This window comes from Melanerpes formicivorus, unplaced genomic scaffold, assembly GCF_026170545.1.
Source record: "Melanerpes formicivorus ecotype bairdi unplaced genomic scaffold, bMelFor1.0.p_v2 SCAF_115, whole genome shotgun sequence".
NCBI lineage: Eukaryota > Metazoa > Chordata > Aves > Piciformes > Picidae > Melanerpes > Melanerpes formicivorus.
Window position 1 is genome coordinate 427691 of NW_027142467.1, and position 25010 is coordinate 452700.

The 25010-nt window shown below is 59.2% G+C and overlaps 1 protein-coding gene across 9 annotated transcripts in view; it reads left to right on the forward strand.

The window, feature by feature from the left end:
* The window catches only part of NCOA6 (nuclear receptor coactivator 6), a 61004-nt gene extending 44017 nt beyond the window's left edge, over positions 1 to 16987 (forward strand). For 3 of the 9 annotated variants that reach the window (XM_068167328.1, XM_068167333.1, XM_068167330.1), the window contains 6 exons: positions 318 to 439; positions 2492 to 5413; positions 7214 to 7282; positions 8981 to 9017; positions 12197 to 12345; positions 16180 to 16987. In XM_068167328.1, the coding sequence (XP_068023429.1) occupies positions 318 to 439; positions 2492 to 5413; positions 7214 to 7282; positions 8981 to 9017; positions 12197 to 12345; positions 16180 to 16226 (3346 nt within the window). In that variant the 3' untranslated portion in view covers positions 16227 to 16987. Of the gene's footprint in view, positions 1 to 317; positions 440 to 2491; positions 5414 to 7213; positions 7283 to 8980; positions 9018 to 11813; positions 12346 to 16179 lie in introns of those variants that run through there. The other 6 variants (XM_068167331.1, XM_068167329.1, XM_068167335.1 and 3 more) reach the window with 6 other exon arrangements.
* Positions 16988 to 25010: the final 8023 nt, after the last annotated feature.

The following is a 25010-nucleotide window of genomic DNA, read 5'->3' on the forward strand; positions in this document are numbered from 1 at the left end:
TGCTCATCTCTGCAGGGCTCCCAGCAGCTCAGTTGAAGACCTCTCCATCCTCTGGAGTAGCCATTGGTGTTCCCAGAGGGTAAAAGGTGGGAAGAAAGGGGAGAGCTGTTGAAGCTCAGCAGGACACCAGGTCACTTACCTCCATTTGGGTGGTGGTGAAGGCACAGGAGTGGCTGTGGCAGCCCTGGGCTCTGTTCAGTTGTTCTGTGGTGAGTTCTGGCAGGGCTGGGACTTCACCACTTGAGGGCTTAGTTATGGAGGCAGAAGCCAAAACGCTGCTGTGAGGGCTGGGGCTTAACTCTGCAATTCTCTTTCAGGTCTGCAGAAGCACATCCTGCTGGCCTGGAGGAGAGTGACCAGTCCTCCATGTCTGGAGAGCAAGGAATGAACTTGGACAATGCAGGCCCCAAGCTGCCAGATTTTGCCAGCAGGCCACCAGGTAGTAAGATCCTTTTTCCCTGTGGATTTAGCTGAATGCCATCACTCCAGGAGAGCTTTCAGCTGATGCTTGTGACAGTCCCCTTGCATCTGTGCTGTCACACAGGGAGCTCTAAACCTGTTTACCTCCTAGCAGCTAACTGCTACCTTTGTTTAAGTGTTTCCTGAAGTGAGTCAAAGGCAGGAGGTGGCCACTCTGTCATCCTGCAGGCAGCACACTGAGTCCTGCAGAGCTCCTCAGCAGTACCACAGCTGATCCAAAGCACAGTGTTTCTGCTGGCAGCACAGGCTTGATGCTTCACTGACTGAGCATTCACCACCCCCTGATGGCTCAGAGTGAAGGAGCAAAGCTTGCAGCTGCCATTTTCCTTAGCACATAAGGAGGATGAAATCCCAAGGACACATAGGGGTTTGTAGCATAAGCTACATGAGTGGTTCTTGGCACTGCTTCTGGTCAGGCACTACATGGCAGGTTCTGGCACTAGGCAATGCCAGACCTGTGCCAGGGGCACCAACCTGTGTCCCAGAGGGGCTGGCAGACCCTGGAGTTTATTTTAAGGAGTTTTAGTTAGCAAAAATCCAGCTCTGCATCTGCCAGCCCCTGGGCAGCTGCAGAGGCTTCTCAGGTGGCACCAGCCTGGAGTCACAGGCAGTGGTGGGAGCCACTGAGGGCTCCAGCTGAGGGCAGCTGCAGAGGCCTCTCAGGTGGCACCAGCCTGGAGTCACAGGCAGTGGTGGGAGCCACTGAGGGCTCCAGCTGAGGGCAGCTGCAGAGGCTTCTCAGGTGGCAGCTGCAGAGGCTTCTCAGGTGGCAGCTGCAGAGGCTTCTCAGGTGGCACCAGCCTGGAGTAACAGGCAGTGGTGGGAGCCACTGAGGACTCCTGCTCAGGGCAGCTGCAGAGGCCTCTCAGGTGGCACCAGCCTGGAGTCACAGGCAGTGGTGGGAGCCACTGAGGACTCCTGCTCAGGGCAGCTGCAGAGGCCTCTCAGGTGGCAGCTGCAGAGGCTTCTCAGGTGGCACCAGCCTGGAGTCACAGGCAGTGGTGGGAGCCACTGAGGGCTCCAGCTGAGGGCAGCTGCAGAGGCCTCTCAGGTGGCACCAGCCTGGAGTCACAGGCAGTGGTGGGAGCCACTGAGGACTCCTGCTCAGGGCAGCTGCAGAGGCCTCTCAGGTGGCAGCTGCAGAGGCTTCTCAGGTGGCACCAGCCTGGAGTCACAGGCAGTGGTGGGAGCCACTGAGGACTCCTGCTCAGGGCAGCTGCAGAGGCCTCTCAGGTGGCACCAGCCTGGAGTCACAGGCAGTGGTGGGAGCCACTGAGGACTCCTGCTCAGGGCAGCTGCAGAGGCCTCTCAGGTGGCAGCTGCAGAGGCTTCTCAGGTGGCACCAGCCTGGAGTCACAGGCAGTGGTGGGAGCCACTGAGGACTCCTGCTCAGGGCAGCTGCAGAGGCCTCTCAGGTGGCAGCTGCAGAGGCTTCTCAGGTGGCACCAGCCTGGAGTCACAGGCAGTGGTGGGAGCCACTGAGGGCCCCAGCTGAGGGCAGCTGCAGAGGCTTCTCAGGTGGCACCAGCCTGGAGTCACAGGCAGTGGTGGGAGCCACTGAGGGCCCCAGCTGAGGGCAGCTGCAGAGGCCTCTCAGGTGGCACCAGCCTGGAGTCACAGGCAGTGGTGGGAGCCACTGAGGGCCCCAGCTGAGGGCAGCTGCAGAGGCCTCTCAGGTGGCACCAGCCTGGAGTCACAGGCAGTGGTGGGAGCCACTGAGGGCCCCAGCTGAGGGCAGCTGCAGAGGCCTCTCAGGTGGCACCAGCCTGGAGTCACAGGCAGTGGTGGGAGCCACTGAGGGCCCCAGCTGGGGGCCATGCCAGTCATTCAGAGAGCAAGCAAAAGGATTTGTGAGGAGGAAGTAAACTCTTCCTCCTCCTTTGCAAAGCCAGCAGCGTTCCTGGGGCTCTGGCTCCTGGCTGGGCCTCTGGCTCCTGGCTGGGCCTCCTGCCTTCTCCTGCTGCTGTCTCTGGCCTTTGGTGTTAATGAGTGGATCCTCTTGTCCTCCTAGGTTACCCATCTCAGGCAGTGGAGCAGAGACCGCTTCAGCAGATGCCGCCGCAGCTCATGCCGCACGCGCAGCAGCCGCAGCCGCCGCAGCCGGCAGCGCAGCAGCCCCAGGCGCCGCAAACACCGCAGCAGCAGCAGCAGCAGCAGCAGCAGATGATGATGATGCTGATGATGCAGCAGGACCCCAAGTCAGTCAGGCTGCCCGTGCCACCAGGAGTTCACCCCCCCAGAGTGCCTCTGCCCGCAGAGGCTCAGCGGCTGCCGCTGCAGCAGGGCGGCAGCATGCCGGTGATGGTCAACCTGCAGGGCCCGGGGCCGGTGCCTCCCTCTCCCGACAAGCAGAGGCTTTCCTTGCCAGGCAACCCCGCTCTGGGGGGCAGTGCCAGGAAGATGGTGTATCCAGAGAGCGTTCAGAACCCTGCCAGCTCGCCCCACGGGGAGCTCTCCTCAGTGCCCTCCCTGCCAGAAGGGGGTGGGGCTGAAGGGCCCCCGGCCTCAGGAGCTCAGAGCGCTCTGCCCTCTCACTTGGTAGTGTCCCAGAACCAGCTGATGATGACGGGACCCAAACCTGGACCCTCCCCGCTTTCAGCTGCCCAAGGTGCCAGTCCCCAGCAGCAGTCTAACTCCCTGCCCAGTGCTCTCACACACCATTTCCCCAATGTGGCCACCCCATCACAGACTTCAAGGCCCAAAACCCCCAACAGAGCAAGCCCAAGGCCGTACTACCCTCAGACTCCTAACAACCGTCCCCCTAGCACCGAGCCGTCGGAGATCAGCCTGTCCCCAGAGAGACTGAATGCGTCCATAGCTGGGCTGTTCCCTCCCCAGATCAACATCCCTTTACCTCCTAGGCCTAACCTCAACAGAGGCTTTGACCAGCAGGGTCTCAACCCCACCACTCTGAAGGCCATTGGCCAAGCCCCATCCAATCTGACCATTAACAGCCAGTCCAGCTTTGCTGCCCCACAGTCGCACAAGGCAGAAGGCCTGGCCATGGGTGCAGGGAAACAGCCCAGTGCTGGAGGAACCAAGAGAGCAAGCCCAAGCAACAGCCGAAGGTCCAGTCCTGGCTCCAGCAGGAAGACGACGCCGAGCCCTGGCAGGCAGAACTCCAAAGCAGCTAAGCTGTCCTTGCCAGCTCAGCAGAATCCCTCTCTCTTGCAGAGCATGGAATTGCAGAGGAATATGATGGCTGGGCCCTCTCTGCCAGCCCCTGTGACCACGAGCTTCCAGAGCAACAGCGTGCTGAGCAGTCAGAGCGCTGCGGTTCCGGTGCCTGCTGCCAGTGGCATTCCTGAAGACAGCAAAGAGAGCCTCAGCCTGCCCCAGGATACCGAGTGCCAGGGCACACAGGGTGTCCCAGGCACCAAAGACCAGCCCAGTGTTGAACTGAAAGGTATCCCTGCTCCTGAGGTGAAAATGTTGGCTCCAGAGGAGCAGGCAAAGAAAGATGGGCAAGCCTTGGACAGCAGTAAGCTTCCTGTCTTGGAGGAAAGCAAGCCCATGGTGTCTCCAGCTATGAGGGAGGCACCAACTTCTCTAAGCCAACTTCTGGATAATTCTGGGGCTCCTAATGTCACCATAAAGCCACCTGGGCTGGCTGGGCTGGAAGTGGCCCCAATAGTCACCACAAGTGAGGAGCTGAAGAAGGTGGCTGTCATTCCTCCACTGCAAGAGTCCTCCTCCAGCAAAGAGCCACCGAATGCACTTAGCTTGCCTCAGAGCAGCGAGCCCTGCTCAAACCCAGGGCAGCAGGAGCTGGGGGAAGCGAGCTCCAGCGTGGCACAGAGCGCTCCTCCGGTCATGCAGAGGCCTGTCAGCTCTTCTTCTATTTCAGGGCCCTTACCCCCAAACCAGATCACAGTGTTTGTCACATCGAACCCTATCACATCTGCTGCTAACACGTCAGCACCGCTGGCGTCCCACCTGCAGCCCGCGCTGGTCTCCACGGTGGTGACGATGCCCAACGTGGGCAGCAAGGTGATGGTCTCTGAGGGGCAGCCGGCCGCAGGCCAGGCCAGTGCCCGGCCCCAGTTCATCACCCCTGTCTTCATCAACTCCTCCTCAATAATCCAGGTGATGAAGGGCTCTCAGTCAAGTACTATTCCAGCAGCCCCAATGACCTCTAACTCCAGCCTGATGCCGCAGTCGGTCGCCGTCGTTGGCCCTTTGCACCTACCGCAGAGCCTAAAGTTCTCCTCGGGGCCCCCTCCGCCCAGCACCTCCTCCCCCAGCCCAGCTCCCAGCATCCCCTCCAGCAGGCCGCTGGTTCTCAATCCCTTGGCACCTCCTGTGCAGCTGCCTTCTCCTGCCACCACTGCTGCCAGCCTTCCTTCGCATCTTCCTGCCCAGCAAGGCAAAGACTTCAGCCCGGAGGAGCCTTCCCCTCCGGGGGGTGGCTCCGGCGAGCAGTGCTCCGCTCCGGCCGGACCCGTGGTCTCTCCTCTCCTCTCCAGCAGCCCAGGCTCCGGCAACAGGCGCAGCCCTGTGTCCTCCAGCAAAGGCAAGGGCAAGGTAGACAAGATCGGGCAGCTGCTGCTGACCAAAGCCTGCAAGAAGGTCACAGGCTCCCTGGAGAAGGGGGAAGAGCAGAGCGCGGCCGAGGGAGAGGCGGAAGGGCCGGGGGCAGAGGCGTCGCTGCCCAACCCCCTGGGAGCGGAGCAGGCGGCGGCAGAACTCGATAGCAAACCCGTGCCGCCCCCAGCACCCAGCCTGACCAAACAGAGCACTTCTGGGCCCGGCAGCTCAGGTGCCCCTGCTGCGGCGTCCCCAGGTGCGGCGGCCGGCGGCAGCCCTGTGCCCGGCGCGCTGCCCCCCGAGCCCGCGGCCCCCAACGGCGGCAGCCACGGCAGCACCCAGGCCGAGCAGGCTGCGGCCCCCGAGGAGCGAGCGGCAGCTCAGCAGGAGCCACCGCAGAGCACAGGTAAGGCTGGAGCTGCCCCGCGGCAGGGGCGCAGCACGCTGCTCTTGGCAGCTTCCTAGGGGCTCTGGGCACCGCCAGGCAGCCAGGCCAGGGCTGACAGCTGCCTTTGGGCTGTAACACCTGAGGGGCACCCAGGCTTGTACTGCACCCAGGGTCACGTTCCAGGGGTTTATTGCAGCTCCATTTGCTGCTTGTGTGGAGGATTGGCTGTGGGGGCAAGTAACAGAGCAGGGACTGCATGCACCTGGTAGAGGTGGGGAGGAAAAGTGGATGGCAGTAAGGACAGCAGGGATACTGCAGGTGCCTGTGACAGAGTCATAGCACAGCATCCTACAAGGGGTTGGATTGGAAGGGACCTCCAAGACCATCCAGTTCTAACCCCCTCCCATGGGCAGGGACACCTCCCACCAGCCCAGGTTGCTCAAGGCCTCACTCAGCCTGGCCTTCAACACCTCCAGGGAACAGGCAGCCACAGCCCCCCTGGGCAGCCTGTGCCAGAGTCTCCCCACCCTCACCCTCAACAATTTCTTCCTCATTTCCACTCTCAGTCTCTCCTCTCCCAGCTCAAAGCCATTGTCCCTCATCCTGGCACTCCCAGCCCTTGTCCAAAGTTCCTCCCCAGCAGCTCCTTCAGGTCCTGCAAGGCTGCCCTAAGGTCTCCCTGGAGCCTTCTCTTCTCCAGGCTGCACAGCCCCAGCTCTCCCAGCCTGGCCCCTCAGGGGAGGGTCTGCAGCCTCTGATGACCTCAGTGGCCTCCTCTGTGTCCTCTCCAGCAGTTCTGTGGCCTTCTTGTGCTGGGGCCAAATCCTCTTCCCGTTCCTTCTCATCAACATGCACACACACATCTTAACCTCCACTTGGATGAAAACTGCTCCCCTCCCCCGACCTCCTGGAAGGGGAATTGGGAAAAGCAGAGGAGAAAATGGCAGTGCAAACTGATGTAATTGAACACCAACCCCCCTACCACCAGGAAGTACCCAAAGCTGTACTCACTTGCTGCTGGTGGCAGTGAGTGCTGGATGTCAAGCACTGTGAGCACCACAGCTCCAGCAGAAGGGTCACAGCACACAGCAGAGCCAGCCTCAGGAGCAGGGTGAGGGCTGAGCCCCTTCAGGGATGGCAGCCATTGAGGAGAAGAGGCTGTCCCCAGCAAACTTCCCAGTTTGTATGGAGCATGCTTGGAATCCTTTGGTTGGCCACCCTGGGTCAGCTGCCCTGGGTTTGCTCCTCCTTGCTTCAGCACCTGGCTATCTGTAGCTGCTGCAGACCTTGATCTCTATGGAGACACACATTCCATGGCTGGCCACGAAGGAAAACACAGAGCCTTATCAACTGGGTTCCCACCAAACAGCCTGCTGCAGGCTGCAGGGAAGGGCAGCCTCCCCCCAGAGAGAATGGCTTCTGTGCTCCTGGCCCAGGGAGGGCAGGACACAGCTGCTGGCCTTGCCCACGAGCTCTGCTGGGAGGAGAGAGGCAGCACTGGGGCCTCTGGGGCTGCTTTCTCAGCCTGCTGAAGAGCTGTTGGCTTTGCAAAGGTGGTTTGGGAGGCTGAGTTCCCTCCCTTCCTCTCCTTGGAGAGAGCTTGCTTGGGGGGTGGCTTCGCCAGAGCTTTGCTGTTGGTTGTTTTCAGAGCTGGGGAGCTGGAGGCTGTGTTACAAGCCTGGCATCTGCCCAGGCAGAGCTGCAGTAGGCTGGCAGGCCCAGCAGGGGCTAACAGCAGCCCCCCAGCACACACAGCCCTTCTGACTCCCTTGGAAAATAATACTCTTTCCCCCCCCCCCCCCTCCACTTCTATTCCAGCATCCTCTCAACATTTAACACAGAAAAAAAGCTCAGTTGCACCATCAGAAAGTACTGTTCAAAGAACAGGTAAATCTTACTTTGGAAAAGCAGAATATAGGTAAACTAAACTCTTTGTTTGTCCCTGCAAATGTCTCTGTCTGAATGCACAGGGAGGGGGCTGGGGGCTGGGGGCTGGGGGCTGGGGGTGGTTTTCAGCCTCATTTGTGCTCTGGGGGTGGCTTTGCTTTGTTAGATCCAGGGTGCTGCAGGAGTGGCCACGGCCTTGCTGTGGAGGCTCAGGATGGGAGCAAGGCCAAAGATGCAGAAATCCCCCCAGGTGCTTTGGAGGTGCTGCAGCTGGAGGGGCCTGGGTTTGTCCTGCTGCTCTGTGGGGCAGCTTGGGAGCTCTCCTAAGAGCAAGCAGGAGTTTGGCTTCTGCCTGGGGGGCTTCTGAAAAGGATTCTCGAGAGCCATGCTGGGAACCTGCCTTTCAGAGTTGCAAATCCTTCTTTTCTGATCAGCTTTTAATGCACCCTTGGCAGTGTTTCAAGGATGGAGCCCTGGCAGCTGACTTTTTGCTGCTGCCATCTGTCAGACTGGTGTTGCACCAGCAGTTCTGTGGGGCTTAAAAAAACTCATGGCCAAGGTGAGTAGGGAAGAGGGACAGACCTGGACCTGTGCATGGGAAGTGCCACTCTCCATCACTCTCTGATCCCTCCTGGGGCTTTCAGGAAGGCAAACATGCCAGAAATGGCTTCCTTTGAGCCTCCTCACTTAGAGATGTGGCTTCCCCCTTGCCTGCACAGGGTTACAGCTGCCTGCCCCAGTGCTGCACAGTGTGGCTGTGCTGGGCAGCTCCTGCTGGGGGAAGCTCTGGCATCACTGTTTTTTGCTGCTGGATTCTATCCTTGCTCCCATGTGGGGCAGGAAGAGAAGGGGCTCTTCCCTGCTGCTGCTCAGTCTCATTTCCCTTTTGTCCCCAGGCCATTTGTATAGACTGCCCCAGCAGAGTCAGATTGCTCCAGCAGTGCCATCCTGAGGGGTGTTTGCTCCTTGTGCACTCTCCACCAAGCCTAGGGTGCCCCTGGGGTACTGCATTGCCCTCCAAGGCAAAGGTCCAGTTTGTGCCCCACTGTCCCCAGGGTGCTCCATCCAGGGTGAGTGCAGGCAGGCAGTGTGACACCCAACAGTGCATGTGAGAGGTGAGCCCTGAGCTGGCAGCTCCACAAGAGGGGATAACCAAACAGAGAGTTGTAGAAAATCCCTGCTGGCTGTGGGGAGAATTAAAAGATGGAGAAACCTTCCCAGGTGAAAGCTGAGCTCTTTGCTGGGGGGGGAGACTCAGCAGCAAGCCAGACCTGGGTGTCTAAAAGGACTGAGGAAGGAGGCAGGGCAGGCTTCCCTCCACCCCATCTCCCAAGAGTTGCAGAAGCAGAGCTGGCCTTCAGGAAATTGTCTTCCTTTGCAGTAGGAAACACTGCAGGGAGAGGAGTTTGGGTTCAGGCAGAATTCAACAGGCACCACAGCTCCAGATTGGTTACTTTAAGGTCTCAAACCAATCCAACCTGGAGGTCCAGGAAGCGATCCACTCTCTAAACTGGAAGTAGAAAGCAGGCAGAGGACTGGAGGCCTTGGCAGGAAGCTTCTCTCCAGTTTTCTTCTGCAGGTTTGCTGTGGTAGCTTGCTGTGCTTGGAGAGAAGTCTCTCCTCCAGCCCTGGTGATGAGAGCAGTGTGAGAGAGCAGAGCCTCTACAGCAGGTTTAAAATTATCTTTTTCTCTTGTAGAGCTTGAAACAAATGCTGCAGTAGTTGCTGGTCAAAGGTAAGGAGATAGTTTGTGTAGATTCAGAGTAGATGTAGCCTTTGTGGGAGGAAGTCCCTTTCTCTTTGCTTCAGTTGTACAACTCCTGCTGCTTTCCATTTTCTTGTCCATCCCTTTCCTGTCCTGCTAAGAAATTGGGCTGAGTGCTTCAAAACCTTGCTGGAATGCAGAGTGGAAGGTGACTTCCCCCCAGGGCTGCCTCTGGGCTTTGGGCAGTGTTTGCTCTCCTCCCTTCCTATTCTGGAAGGGTCTTGATGGTCCCAACTCCTTGATATTCACAGAGTCCCAGATGGCATTGGGCTGGAAGGGACCCTCCAAGGGCATCTTGTCCAACCCCCTGCAGGCAGCAGGGACAGCTCCAGCTACAGCAGGCTGCACAGGGCCTCTCAAGTCTGATCCTGAATGTCTCCAGGGATGCCTCAACCACATCCTCCCTGGGCAGCCTGTGCCAGTGTCTCACCACCCTCCCTGTGCAGAGCTCCTCCTGAGCTCCAACCTGACTCTGCCCTGCTCCAGTTCCAAACCACTGCCCCTGGGCCTGTCCCCACAGCCCCTTCTGAACAGTCCCTGCCCAGCCTGCCTGAAAACAAATCAAAGCTACTTCCCCAAAGCCTGCAGCTCAGCTGCCACAGGAATTGTTTGGTTTCTGAGAGCCTTTCCAAAGCTTGTTCTTCTGCCTTCCCTGACTGCTTCTCTGGATTCCTTCTCCTTGCTTGCTGGGAGATCCAGGTAGAAACCTCAGCCTGCCCCAGCAATTCAATACAAATGGCTGTCTCCTGCCAGAAGACTGCACCATGGTCTCCACAACCTGTTCCTGGGGGGCTCTGCATGCTCCAGGCTCTTAGCCCCAGTCCAGGTGGCCCCAAGTGAGAGACCTTCAGAAGCTTTTTTGGGTAGCTGCTGGCACAGCTGGCAGGTTTTTAATGCTGCCCTCGTCAGGGAGTGATGCCCTGAGCCAGGGCAGGAGGTGCAGCTCTCTCCTGTGGCTCAGCAGGCAATGAGGTAGAGTCTTCTGCTGGGAGGAGCTGAGGCACTGCCCCTCAGAGCAGGAACTGAATGTTGACCCAGGGTCCCCTTCCTTCCCTTGGACTGGGACCTCTCTGGCTGTGGCACACTGCAGTGTCACAGGGAGGGCACTGCAGGGCAGAGCTGTTGTAGAAAGCTGAAGGTGCCACAGTGGGCAGCTGGGTGGATTCTCCAGATGAAGTGGCCTTGCACAGCTCTTCTCCAGCCTCAGTCAGCACCTCAGACTATCCCAAGTGCATTTCTGTTCGGGCTTTTCTGGCCTGAGGCTTTTCTGAGCAAGGCCACAAGGACAGGGAAGTCCTCAGGCAGTGGCTGATAACTGGGAGCAGGCAGCTTTGGCTCCTGCAGTTAAATGGCAGCAAGGACAGACCTCAGGGGAGCACTGCAGAGCTGCTCCTGGGCCAGCTTGGTTCCTTCCTGGCCTCAGGGGAGCACTGCAGAGAGCTGCTCCTGGGCCAGCTTGGTTCCCTCCTGTCCTCAGGGGAGCACTGCAGAGAGCTGCTCCTGGGCCAGCTTGGTTCCCTCCTGTCCTCAGGGGAGCACTGCAGAGAGCTGCTCCTGGGCCAGCTTGGTTCCCTCCTGTCCTCAGGGGAGCACTGCAGAGAGCTGCTCCTGGGCCAGCTTGGTTCCCTCCTGGCCTCAGGGGAGCACTGCAGAGAGCTGCTCCTGGGCCAGCTTGGTTCCCTCCTGGCCTCAGGGGAGCACTGCAGAGAGCTGCTCCTGGGCCAGCTTGGTTCCCACTGAGATAGGTGATGCTCCTGTGAGACAGCCCAAGCTGTGGAGTGGTCACTGCAGTCTGTAAGGGTTCAGCTGGTGGTGCCTGTTTGCTTCCCCCCAGGTGTCCTCTGCAGCAGGAAGCTGTTCTTTCCCCCAGCTGCTCAGCAGCAGTCCAGTCTGGGACCTGTTTGGGGGATTCACTTTCTAGACTGTCCCTGATGTCCTCAGGGCAAGCAGCTGTCAGCATTTCTTTTGTACCTGGCACAATCCACCTGCTTCCAGCCCCTGCTGTGCATTTCCTTGCTGGAGAACTTTTGCCTCTTCTTCCATGGCCAAAGTGGTTTGGTTCAGTTCTCAGCTGCAGGGATTTGTGGTGGGGTTTGCCCTCAGAGCAGGGCTTGCCCTGTGGGGCAGCTCTGAACACACAGCTCTGTGCTGTTCTCAGGCAGCCTTCCCCAAAGCCCTGCAGCTATTCCCCAAAGGGCAGGGGAATCCTTTCTCCTTTCCCATTCTCAGCAGGCTAATTTGGTGAATCCCTCAGGTTTGACTTCCCAGGGGCTGAGTTTAGCTCAGTCTCCAGAAGCTCCTTAGGCTCAGCAGGTGCCTGGCATGGATGCATTAAGGGGAGGATGCCCAAGCCCTCGGGATGAGTTTACGGGGTGGGGGAGGGAGAGCACCAAAGAGAAGTCACCAAATTATTTTAGAGTTAACAAATAATCCCCAAACCTCCTCTAGAATTCCAAAGGGGAGCACTCCAGTGCCTGTCCCAGTGGCAAGGAGCAGGGATTTGCACCCTGCCTCAAGTGAGTTTAGTTTTTGAACAGCAGAAGAGGTCTCTGTTAGGGTCAGCAAAAAACAATCTTGGCACTTGGAGCTGGAAGGGAATCCTCCAGGAACCTTCCAGCTTCTGCCTGGGTGAAGAACTTGCTGGGAGTGCTTGAAGCAGAAGCTGGCATGCTGGGTGCAAGGCTCCTCGTTCCCTCCTGCAGCTTCACCTCTGTGCTTCCCCAGCTGGTGGCAGCCTCTAATGTGACCCTTGTTTGCTTTTCCTAGAGCTCAGTAATGGTGGCACCCGTGGAAGGCAGAGCAGACAGTTTGTCCTGCATCTGATCTCCTGGGCTCCCAATGTTGAAACCACTCTCTTGTTTTTTCTGAGGACTTCTCAATTCTGTATCCTCTGATCATTTTTTGATAGAAATGGACTTTTCCTCTGGCTTACTCAGGTCATTCTTCATCTGATAAAGCCTCTGGTGTCTCTAGCATTTCACGTCTTCAGTGCTAATAGGCCGGAACTGGTACCTGTGTCGGTCCATCCTCCTCCTCCTCCTCCTCCTCCTCCTCCTCCAGCTTGTCTGAGTTGCATAGAAAAAAAAAAAAAACCCACCCCATAACTCTTCTTAACACTTCATCAGAAATGTTTTGTCCCACTTTATTAGTAATGAGACAAAAGAGAGTTGTGAAAAGTCTAAAACTCCAAATAGAAGAAATTCAAGAGCAGAGGATTCTGCCACCCCACAGGAAACCGTAGAGAACGGACAGCGCAAGAGGTCCTCCCGGCCAGCCTCTGCAGCCAGCACTGCCAAAGGTAAAGTGCTCAGCAGCCACTTCCCTGGAGAGGGCAGGGGCTGACTCCCTGCCCGCTGTAACCCTTTCGGTAGCTGCCTGCTCGCTGCGCCCCGCGGCCCGTCGGGCTGCAGTGCCAGCGCCGGCGCCGCGGTGCCCGGCGGCCGTGCCGGCAGCCCGGCTCGGGTGGATTTGCCACCGGTCAGCTGCGGAAGCTTCCTGCAGTGCTCACCACCACAGTGTGCAGCCAGCTGGCCCAGCTGAAGGCAGAAATGTGTGGCCGTTGTGAGGACTGTGCTCAAGTTAAAAGCGACTCTGGGTTCGGTTGTTTCTCTTTCCCTGAAGCTCGAAAGACACAAGACCAGTGCTTGAGCCTTCCCAAGGCCACAGGCAGCTCTTGTGGAGCCAAGTGCTGTGCTTCAGCCTCGCTCAGGACACTGCCTGGATGGCAGCCTGCAGCGGGGAGGAGGGCTCTGTGCTAGCACAGGGCCTCAGCTGCTCCTTCCCAGAGCGTGGGAAAGCCTAAAGTGACCGAGACCGCCCAGGGGTGGCAGCTGCTGCTGTGCCTTATGTCCAGCCAGGTGACAATCTCTGAGCAGCACTCTGTGACCCCTGCTCACCGCTGCAGTGCGCAGCCCTCCGTGCCCTCTGAGCTCTGAACTCACTGCCAGCTCCTTTGGGATCAGGGTCAGAAAAGTTCTGATGGACAAAAGTTGTGTGAGAGGGTAGAGGAGACCTTCCTGAGGCAACATCCAGCCAATGTTTTAAACAGAAAGAACAAAGAGGCTTTGAGATAAAGTTATGGTGAGAGGAGGTGAAGCTGAATTCAGCAACCAGTTCCCATACTGAAGATGCTGAAGTTTGCTGGTAAGAATATTTGCACTTCAAGAGGTTCAGAGAAGACTTCTAGCTAAAGGTAATTGTGCAGTGACTCAAAAGATTGCACCAGGAGACCTCTCTGTCCTGCACTTCTGTGGCTGCTGGAGTGACTTAAATTGACTTCTCGTGGCAGGGTGGTGCAGAAGGATCTCAGTCTGTTACTGTCACAATAAATTGCCTCTCATGGTTGTGAAGAGAAGTTTGACCAGTGTGAAGCCAGTGTAAAGTGGATTTGGTGATTACCTTCCTGAGTTGGAGGGGATCTGAACCTTATGCCCTGCCCCACCTACTCTAAGGAATAAAGCTAAAGATGACCACCAGTGGCACCTCCAATTCTGAAGGAGTGGGAAGGTGAAAGCACAGCAACCTGGCACCATTCCAGAGCTGCTGCAGGGGTTTTGTGCTGACTCTGGTAGCCCTTGACCTCTGTAAGTAAAACCTCTGCTTTTAGAACTGCTCCAAGGGGTTGGGTGCACCTCACCAGGCCTTCTGGTGCCCTGTCCCCACACCAGCAGCTGCTTGCTTCCAAGGTGTAGAGACAAGGAGCAAACCAAGACTTTGAGTGGAGGAGGAGAGGCTGGAGGGTTAGTGAGGTGGCTGCAGAAGTGTGACAAGGTTTGCCCCTTGTGCCCACTCTGTTCTGCCTTTCTGGTAGTGAAACAGGGCTCAAAACAAGCAAGTTTGGTACCTCCTGGCCTCCTCCTGCACACCCACAGCTGGGTGAGCTGTGTGCTGAGGAGCTCACCCAGCCCTGCTAGAGAGAGTGAGGGGCTGGGGGAAGGCACCTTTGGAGACAGGGGCTGCTGGTGGGGGTTACAAAAATGGCAGAAAAAACTTCAGCAGAGCAGGGAGAGAGAAGCAGACACTGACCAGCTGCTGTGGGACTTCCCTTGGTGAGCATCAGGAAGGAGGCAGCAGAAGCAGAGCTGCAAGAAGAGAGCACAGCCCTCAGCCATAGGTGCATGGCATGCCTGGGGGAGAGACAGGCCAAGGAGATGCAGGTGATGCTCACAAGGGGCTGGTGATGATGCAGGTGATGCTCACAAGGGGCAGGTGATGATGCAGGTGATGCTCACAAGGGGCAGGTGATGCTCACAAGGGGCTGGTGATGATACAGGTGATGCTCACAAGGGGCTGGTGATGCTCCCAAGGGGCTGGTGATGATGCAGGTGATGCTCACAAGGGGCTGGTGATGCTCACAAGGGGCAGGTGATGATGCAGGTGATGCTCACAAGGGGCTGGTGATGCTCACAAGGGGCAGGTGATGCTCACAAGGGGCAGGTGATGATGCAGGTGATGATGCAGGTGATGCTCACAAGGGGCAGGTGATGATGCAGGTGATGCTCACAAGGGGCTGGTGATGATACAGGTGATGCACACAAGGGGCTGGTGATGATGCAGGTGATGCTCACAAGGGGCTGGTGATGCTCACAAGGGGCAGGTGATGCTCACAAGGGGCAGGTGATGATGCAGGTGATGATGCAGGTGATGCTCACAAGGGGCAGGTGATGATGCAGGTGATGCTCACAAGGGGCTGGTGATGCTCACAAGGGGCAGGTGATGATGCAGGTGATGCTCACAAGGGGCAGGTGATGATGCAGGTGATGCTCACAAGGGGCTGGTGATGCTCACAAGGGGCAGGTGATGATGCAGGTGATGCTCACAAGGGGCAGGTGATGATGCAGGTGATGATGCAGGTGATGCTCACAAGGGGCAGGTGATGATGCAGGTGATGCTCACAAGGGGCTGGTGATGCTCACAAGGGGCAGGTGATGATGCAGGTGATGCTCACAAGGGGCTGGTGATGCTCACAAGGGGCAGGTGATGCTCACAAGGGGCAGGTGATGATGCAGGTGATGATGCAGGTGATGCTCACAAGGGGCTGGGGACTGGGACAGGTGCTGCCTGCTGCCCCATTCATTGTCCCAGACACTGAGACATCAGCAGCCCCAGGGGTGGCCTCAGCTGCTGCTGCTGCCTGCCCAGCTGCTTCTGGGGAGCATCCCTGCTTGGAGGGGGCTCTGGTGACTGGAGGTGGTGCCTGTTGAGGTGTGAAACCCCTTCTGAAAGCTGCTTCTGTGCTGGGCTGTTCACACTTTGGAGAAGCTTCCCAAGGGCTCTTTCAGTGCTTCCTGGAGCTTCCAGTGTGCTGCACTTTGGGACACTGATGGTTTTGTACCCCAGCAGCTGCCAGCCCTGGGGTTGTCCCCTCTGCTTTTCTGGTCTCTGGTGGCTTGCAAATTGCTTTTTCCCCTTTTTGACTCAAACCCCAGCCAGCTCTGTCAGCTCTTGGGAAAGACTCTGAAGAGCCAAAGCTCCCTGGCACCATTTCAGCTCACACCTTAAACCCTCCAAAGGTGCAGACACCCTCAGTCCTTACTCCTTGCTGCTTCTGCTTGGGAAGGGAAGCTCAGTGCCTTGGTAAGTGCACTGGAACTGCCATCTGCTCTTCTGGTAGCTTCTGCAGGTGCTTCTGGTTGCTGTGCTGGGGGTGTTTGGTACCTGTGTAAGCTGCTTGTCTGTCACCTGCAGGGAGGTGACTCCTGAGAGCCTCCCTTCCCACAGCTGGGCTCTGGGCTGCTGGGCAGGCTCCCAAACACCCTCCTGAGGTTTTTCCCCGTGACACTTGGCTCTTCCTGGTGCACTGCTGGTTCAGAGAGCCCTGCCTGTGGAACTCTGAGCAAGCTGTGGCCTGTGTGGAGCTGGGGTTGAGGTTCCTCACTTCTCCCCGAGGCAGTGCCAGCGAGAGCGGAGCAGCGCTCCGGAGCGGCGAGGCCGCCGGGGAGGCGCTGGGGGAGCGCTGGGGCACTGCCCTCAGGGGGCACTGCCCTCAGGGGGCAGCCCTGTGAGCTGTGGTCGGCAGAGCCCCCTCCGGGCTGTGCTGTGAGGCTGGCAGGGGCAGGGCAGGGCAGCTGCACCTCTGGGAAGTGGCTTGGCAAGCCTCGAATCCATGCTTGTTTTCTTCTCTTGATTTCAGAGCCGAGTGCCAGTGCAATGCAGTCAAAAAGAAGAAAATCCAAGTAAAGCACTGCCTGGAAACTGAACCTTTGTAAATGAGGGAACTCCCCACCAGCCCCTCTCAGCTGGGGTGGGGGGCAGGCTCTTTGATGGGGTGGACTTGCTTCCTTTTGTCCTTTTTGTAACTAACTCTGTACAGTGTCATCTGCATCTTGTCCTGTGCCCGGGAAGGGATTTGGAGCTGGGTTTGCTGTGGCCTGGTTTGGGTCATTGTTGTTGTTATCATTATTCTTTTGGGGGTTGGTTTTTTTCCCCCTAAAGAACAGCTGGGGAAAAAAAAGATACCTGAAAACCAAACCAAGCAGCCCAGGTTCTCCTCTCCCCCCTCCCTCCCTCCCTCTCCCCCCCCCTTGGATTCCCAGAGGGAAGCCCATGGGGTTGAGAGCTCTGTGTGAAGTGGCAGGGGAGGGGAAGGCAATCTGTAAATGTCTGTGCTGCCACTCTGCTGTTGCTGTTCCCAGGCAAGGAGGAGCTGCAGGGTTGTCAGGTTGAGGTGTTGCAAGCTAATGTATTGTGCTGTCCAAGTACTGTATGTGAATAGCAGGCTCAGAGGGGTTTCTAACCGACCCCCCCCTCCCCTCTCCCTTCCCCCGGGGGGGGAATGTAAATAGTTTTGTTCTGCAGTAGGAGGCTGATGCTGTATTTGTTGTAGAAATGGACCAGTCAGACAGACAGACACAGGAAGACTTAAGAATAAATCTGAAGGTTTGTACAATGTGGAATCAATCCCTCCCCCCCTGCTCTGAATAAATGTTACTGTCCTAGGAGTTGGGCTGGTTCTTGTGAGCAGCATTCCAGCCAGCAAGGCTGAAGGGATTATTTAGAGCCCCAGGCCTGCAAGCTCCTTATATGGAGCTTTAGAAGGGACTCTGTTGAGCCACGAGGGTGCAACTGCCCTTGCAAAGCAAGGAGCCCCCAGGGCCACCCCCCTGCCCCCGGGCTGCCTGTGCTGGACAGGCCCCGTGAGGATGCTCAGGGGGCAGTGCTCCCCACACACAGGGCTGCCAGGCAGGGAGGGGGCCAGGGGAAGGCTCTGTGGAGAGATGGTGAAAGGCAGCAGCCAGCCCCAGGGTGTTTGTCTGGGGAGCTGCTGCCATCAGGGGGGGTGGCTGCTTTGTACCTAGGGCAGCCCAAAGTAGGTCAGGAGCTTGGTGCCAGGAGCTGCCCGGTGAGGAGCAGGGGCCAGGCTGTGCAGAGGGCCTGTGCCTGCTGCACAGGAGCACACTGGCACCTTGGCTGTTGCCTTGCAGCATGCAGAGCACAGGTTTGGGGCTGGCAGCAGACTGGTTAAATACCAATTATACAGAGCCACACAATGGGAGGGTTGGAAGGGACCTCTGAAGACTCAGTCCAAGCCCCTGCCAGAGCAGGGTCACCCAGGGCAGGGCACCCAGAACACAGCCAGGGGGGGCTGGGAAGGCTCCAGAGACACAGACTCCACCACCTCTGGGCAGCCTGCCCCAGGGCTCTGCCACCCTCAGGGTAAGGAATCTCCTCCTCATCTTCAGATGGAACTTCCTGTGTTCAAGTTTGTGTCCATTGCCTCTTGCCCTGTCCCTGGGCAGCACTGAGCAGAGCCTGGCCCCAGCTCCCTGCCCCCTACCCCTCAGGTGTTTGATGAGATCCCCCTCAGCTTCCTCTTCTCCAGGCTAACCACCCCCAGCCCTCAGCCTCTCCCCACAGCAGAGCTGTTCAGTGCCCTCAGCAGCTCCCTGGCCCTGTGCTGGGCTCTCTCCAGGAGCTCTTTGTCCTTCTTGAGCTGGGGAGCCCAGAACTGGACCCCACTGCAGATGTGGCCTCCCCAGGGCAGAGTAGAAGGGGAGGAGAATCTCTCTTCTGTACTGCAGCCATCAGGTAACTGCAGCCATGGATGGGATCCACCTGAACCTTCTCCAGGCTGAGCAGTGCCGGCTCTCAGCCTCCCCTGCTGGCTGCTCCAAGCCCTCAGGCATTTCAGAGGCATCTCTCTGCCTCTCAGGGATGAGATGGCTGCTGAGAAAGGTTACCAGGCTGCTGGCACTGTCCTTGGAGAGGCTGCTGAGGTCAGCTGAGGTGGGACTCCTCCTAGGGCAATCAGCTTTAGCCCTTGCAATCCCCTGCTGGGTTTTAGGCTTGGGTGATGGAGAGGAGAAAAGTCTCCTCAGCCAGCTCAGCCTGCACCATCCCCTCCCTTGTGCCCTGGGCTTCAAAGGAGACACCTTTGTGTTCCCTCATCTCTGGTGGTTACAGCACTGACTTCTAGGAGTGTGCTTTAGAAGCCAGAGCTTGCTGCAGAGGCTCCCTTGCAGGCTTTAGAGGCACACACACCCCCCACAGCTTAAATGGATTTATGATGATGATGATTTGTGGGTTTTCAGTCAGAAGACAGTATCACAACCACCCAGCCCCGGGGTGCACACACAGCCACAGCACCAGCAGCTGCCAGGGAGCCCTGCCCCCACCCTCTGATACACAGCAAGGCTGCCAGAAGGGGACCCCCACCCTCTCCTGCCCCTGCTTACAGCACTGTGCCCCCAGACGCACACCAAGGGCAGCTTCAGCCTCCAGCCCTGCAGCAGCCTCCAGCCCTGCAGCACTGGGGGTGTAGAAAACCCTGTGGGGCTTCTACTGCTCTGCCCCAGAACCCCCTGTGGGAGTTGTGCCACTGCTGTAAGGTGGGCAGCAGAGCACAGCTGCTGCAAGGGCATCTCCCCTGCTCTACCCAACCAGCTCTGCCCTGGGGCTGGCAGCTGGGGATGAGAGCATTCTCTGACATGCTTTAGGGAAGGCTTAAGGCAACCTCTGCAGCCCAAGGGCCCTTCCTGCTCCCCTCTCCTGGCAGCAGTGGCACTCTCCATGCTGGCTGCTGCTGCTCGCTGCCCAGCTACAGACCAGTGAGGAACTGAGCTTGGCAAAGCTGCCCCAGGGATCTGGCACCCAAAAGGCTGAATGTTTGTTTGGCCAAACCACCAAACCTAACAAAGAAAAGAAAAGCTAAGTGCTTTGTAGGGCTTTCCTTCTGCCAGGCTGCTGTGGGCATCCCAGCACCCAGCCTGCCACCAGCCCAGCAGCAGCGGGCTTGGAAAACTGACTCCCCAGGCCCCTCTTGCATAGGACCTCGAAGCAGAGCTCACTGACCAAGTTCTGCAGCTGTGCTAAAGGACAGAGGACAGAGCATGAGAGGGGTGCAAGGCACCAGGGCCTCAGCCCAGCCAGGGGACAGGAATGTGGCTGCTGAGGTTCCCAAGCAGAGCCCCTGGGGCTGGCACATCCAGGTGAGATCCTGCAGTGCTGGGCGGCTCTGGGCAGGGGCACTGGGGGCACAGGAGGCAGTGGCAGCTGCACTGAGCTGCCTGCTGCTGCTCCCTGAGCTGCCTGCTGCTGCTCCCTGACTGCCTGCTGCTGCTCCCTCAGCCCTCCACTGCCCCAGGCAGGCCTCTGGGCACAGCACTGAGGGCAGAACTGCAGTGGGACTTGGCTGTAGCTGCTCCTGGCTGCCCTGGCATGGCTACGGGAGGTGAGTGGAGACACTTTGGGCTCCCCTGTGTAACCCATTCCCAAACCACACTTAGAGCTTCCTGGGCCTCTTTCCCCTCCCTTTGCAAGGGCTGAGCCCTCACAGGTGATCAGCCAGGAGCAGGACTCCTGTTGGGCTGTGCCACAGCTTGGCAGCCTCGCTGGCACACTCTGGGGCACACAACAGCAGCAGCCCCCTGCCGAAGCTCTGCTCTGCTGAGGGTGTGGGGCTGGAAAAGCAACCCCCCTGCAAGCAGCTCAGTGTGGGGAAGAGGGAGACCCCTCCAGGGAAAAGGGTTTCAAAGGGACTGCAGGGAAGAGCCACCTGAGCTGCCCAGCCCCTGAAAGGAGAGAGGTTTGGGCACGGACACAGAGCTCTCCCCAACAGCTGAGAGGAAGACTGTGGTGCACAGGAGGCCCTGGGGAGAGCCCTGCCAGGCTGTGTGGTGCTGGGGCACAGGAGGCCCTGGGGAGAGCCCTGCCAGGCTGTGTGGTGCTGGGGCACAGGAGGCCCTGGGGAGAGCCCTGCCAGGCTGTGTGGTGCTGGGGCACAGGAAGCCCTGGGGAGAGCCCTGCCAGGCTGTGTGGTGCTGGGGCACAGGAGGCCCTGGGGAGAGCCCTGCCAGGCTGTGTGGTGCTGGGGCACAGGAGGCCCTGGGGAGAGCCCTGCCAGGCTGTGGCTGGTGGCCCAGAGCCCACAGCTGGTGAGTGCTCCCAGCTCTGGCATCCTGGAGTGAGCAGAGGAGAAGGCAGCATCTGCCCTGCCTGGGGACCCCTCTGGCTGTGAGGGACCTGCCAGCCATGCAGAGCCTCTCCCAGCACTTCACCCAACTCTGCAGCCACATTCCTGTGACACCTGCCCTGGGGGTGTTAGTGAGACAAGACTCAGCCCTTGAGGACATCAGGGAAGTCTTCAGGACTTTGAGGCTGTATTGACAGGGCTGAGAGACCTGGGCAGAGGTGGAGAGCTCTCCAAAGACAAGCCCTGAGGTGACCAACCCCACTGAAGGCCTTCGAGGGCCCCAGCTGGGCTGGAGGTGGGGAGTACCCTGGGCTGGAGAGGCTGTGAGTGTGGTGGGTGTCTGTCCTCAGGCCCTGGGCCTGGGGAGGTCAGCAGTCAGTCCTGTGCTGGAGGAGAATGTGGCTGGAAGCTGTGAGGTCGAGGGGCAATGCTGGGGCTCTGGAGTGAGCCTCCCAGCACCAGGAGCCAGTTCTGAGCACAGGCAGCAGAGGTGCAGCAGACTGGAGGCCATCTGTGCAGGGTGGTTGCTGGTGACCTCTGATGGCTTGGGAGGAGCTGGGCTCCAGTGGCCTCTGGCTTTGAGCCTGGGCACTCAGGGGAGGCTCAGGGACTGCCATTGCTGTGTCCCCAGCCCAGGGGCAGGCAGCACCAGGCTGGAGCTGGGGAGCACTTCCCACAGGAGGGGTCCTGCCCCCTCTCCAGCTGCCACAGTTTGGCCTTTGGGCACTTGCTGGTTGCTCAATAAATTCTCCAGACATCGAATTCCTGCTTCCTGCAGGGCACTGGAGCTGGCATTTAGCCCTCCCAGGAGGGACTGCAAAGCTCTGAGTCCAGTCTAGAACCTCACTGGAGTAGGTTTTAACCACACCACACCAAAGGCCTGCAGAGCCTGGGGTTTGATCCCCTGAGGGGCTGGATGGAAACAGAAAAGCTGCAAGGTGAGAATGGGTCAGGAATGTGCCTGAAGGGAGGGTGAGGATGCCCACAGTGGAGAGCCTTGGGATGAGCCAGGGGTTGGTTTGTTGTCCATGATGGATGCTGACACCTCTGGAGAGTTGTTCTCCTTCCAGAGCTCAGAGCAAGCTCCTGCAGCAGCTTCTGGAGAGCACTTCAGGGAGTTCCAGAGCATGCAGTGGCAAGGACATTGCCCCCAGCTGCCCTGGCAGCTCCCCCAGCCCTGCAGAGCAGGAGAGCCAGGCCTGGTGTAAAGAACCTCGCTGAGGCTGAGGTGGCTGCTGCTGAGGGGTCCTGCTGCCACGGCTGTGCTGTGGCTGCCTGCCTTGGGCTGGTGCTGAGGCAGAGCCAGGGGGCAGCTGCCCTGGCAGCTGGGTGACACAGGGCTGCTGCTCTCCCTTCCTTTTTTGTGTGTGGATGCTTTCATTGCACGAAATCCAAACACTTCCCCCAGAGAGCTGTCACCAGCAGCAGCATTTCCCCACACAGCTGCTCCCACAGCTGCCTTCTGCTCGCAGGGTGGCTGCAGGAGCCAGGCCAGCTCTGGCTGGCACAGTGGGCACAGCTCCACTTCCCTTCCCACACCCTGGGGGCTCATCACCATCCCTGCCTGGGTGTCCCCAGGGTGGCTGCAGGAGCCAGGCCAGCTCTGGCTGGCACAGTGGGCACAGCTCCACTTCCCACCATGGGGGCTCATCACTGTCCCTGCCTGGGTGTCCCCAGGGGGGTGCAGGAGCCAGGCCAGCTCTGGCTGGCACAGTGGGCACAGCTCCACTTCCCACCATGGGGGCTCATCACTGTCCCTGCCTGGGTGTCCCCAGGGTGGCTGCAGGAGCCAGGCCAGCTCTGGCTGGCACAGTGGGCACAGCTCCACTTCCCTTCCCACACCCTGGGGGCTCATCACCATCCCTGCCTGGGTGTCCCCAAGGAGGGACCAGCAGCATTCTGGCAGCTCTAAGGTGAATCCTTAGGGACCTGGCAGAGGAGGGAGGGCTGCAGCTCAGGGATGGTTCCAGCACAAGAGGCCAGAGCTCCTTTCTCACACAGGGGCTCAACCTGGGCACGCAGCAGCCTGTGCAGCTCCCCAGTGTGGGCTGCCAAAAGCTCTGGCCACAGCCCTGCAGCATCCTTCAGGAGCATGCAGCCTCACAGGCAGGAGCAAAACCCACACCCAAGCAGAGAAGCCCAGGAGACTCCCATGATCAAAGCCCCCAGCAGAGTTGTTTGCCCCTGAGGCCATGCTGTAGTCTCCTCCTACCCAAGCAAAGCAAAGCAGGCAAGATCCAGCCTGGATCCTCAGGCAGGACTCCAGCCCCTGGCCCCCCTGCCTGGCAGCTCTGTGTTAGCTTCCCCTTCTCACTACAGCACCACACAGGGAGTCTCAAACTGAAAATACTGGGTGCAAAAACAACCCAAACCCCCAAACCCTAACCCCAGAGCCCCAAACAAGCTCTGGAGCCCCCAGGCTGTGTGAGGAGAGGAGAGGAGAGGAGAGGAGAGGAGAGGAGAGGAGAGGAGAGGAGAGGAGAGGAGAGGAGAGGAGAGGAGAGGAGAGGAGAGGAGAGGAGAGGAGAGGAGAGGAGAGGAGAGGAGAGGAGAGGAGAGGAGAGGAGAGGAGAGGAGAGGAGAGGAGAGGAGAGGAGAGGAGAGGAGAGGAGAGGAGAGGAGAGGAGAGGAGAGGAGAGGAGAGGAGAGGAGAGGAGAGGAGAGGAGAGGAGAGGAGAGGAGAGGAGAGGAGAGGAGAGGAGAGGAGAGGAGAGGAGAGGAGAGGAGAGGAGAGGAGAGGAGAGGAGAGGAGAGGAGAGGAGAGGAGAGGGGAGGGGAGGGGAGGGGAGGGGAGGGGAGGGGAGGGGAGGGGAGGGGAGGGGAGGGGAGGGGAGGGGAGGGGAGGGGAGGGGAGGGGAGGGGAGGGGAGGGGGGGGGAGGGGAGGGGAGGGGAGGGGAGGGGAGGGGAGGGGAGGGGAGAGGGGAGGGGAGGGGGTTGGAAGAGACCTTCAAGATCATTGTGTCCAACCTATCATCCACCACCACCTAATCAACTAACCCATGGCACCAAGCACCCCATCAAGTCTCCTTCTGAACACCTCCAGACACAGGGACTCCACCACCTCCCTGGGCAGCACATCCCCAGGGCCAATCTCTCTCTCTGTGTAGAACTTTCTCCTCACCTCCAGCCTGAACCTCCCCTGGCACAGCTTGAGACTGTGTCCTCTTGTTCTGCTGCTGGCTGCCTGGGAGCAGAGCCCAACCCCCACCTGGCTCCAACCTCCCTGCAGGGAGTTGCAGAGAGCAAGAAGGTCTCCCCTGAGCCTCCTCTTCTCCAGGCTAAGCAACCCCAGCTCCCTCAGCCTCTCCTCACAGGGCTGTGCCCCAGACCCCTCCCCAGCTTTGTTGCCCTTCTCTGGACACCTTCCAGCAGCTCAACCTCTTTCCTAACCTGAGGAGCCCAGAGCTGGACACAGGACTGCAGGTGTGGCCTGAGCAGTGCTGAGCACAGGGCAGGATGAGCTCCCTGCTCCTGCTGGCCACACTCTTCCTGCTGCAGGCCAGGATGCCCTTGGCCCTCCTGGCCCCCTGGGCACACTGCTGGCTCATGTTCAGCTGCTCTCCACCACTCCCCCCAGGTCCCTCTCTGCCTGGCTGCTCTCAGCCACTCTGGCCCCAGCCTGTAGCACTGCCTGGGGTTGCTGTGGCCAATGTGCAGCCCCTGGCACTTGGATGTGTTCAGTCTCCTGCCCTTGGCCTCTGCCCATCTGCAGCTTGCTGTCAGCTGCACATTTGCTGCTGACTGACTCACTGCCCTCCTCCAGATCATCACTGAAGATGTTAAAGAGCACAGGGCCCAGCACTGCTCCCTGGGGCACAGCACTGGGGCCTGGCTGCCAGCTGGCTGTGGCACCATTCACCTCCACTCTCTGGGCTCAGCCTCCAGCCACTTCCTAACCCAGCTCAGAGTTGCTGCTGGCCAAGCCAGGGGCTGACAGCTTGGCCAGGAGCTTGCTGTGGGGGATGGTGGCAAAGGCCTTGCTGCAGCCCAGGCAGACTCCATCCACAGCCTGCCCCACAGCCACCAGGCAGTGCCCTGGGCATGGAAGGAGCTCAGGTTGGTCAGGCAGGCCCTGCCCTTCCTAACCCCATCCTGGCTGGGCCTGAGCCCTTGGCCATGCTGTGAGTGCTGTGTGATTGCACTCAGGATGTCCTGTGCCATGATCTTGCCTGGAGCATCTGCACATGCCTTGGGCTGCACCCAGACAGCTCCCGGTCTGGAAGCAGCTTTCATCAGCTGGAAGGCCCCAGGAGGGGAAGGGGCTCCTTGCCCTGGCAGCACTGGGCAGCAGGTTTGGTGTCAGAGGTCCTGTGCTGAGCGCTGGGCAGGAGGAGCGCGGCAGGGCCGCTGCCAAGCGCGGGCTGGGCACAGCTGTGGCACAGCAAGAGGGGCTGGGCTGGGCAGGCTGCCAGCCGTGCCAGGGGGCCCAGAAGTGATGAGTGGATGTCAGTGAAAGTCTGGAAGCAGGCAAAGAGCAGAGGGGGCTGGCAGGAGGCCAGAGGGGCTCCGGCAGCCCGGGGGGTGCCAGGGCTCTGGGCGAAGCTCCTCCTGA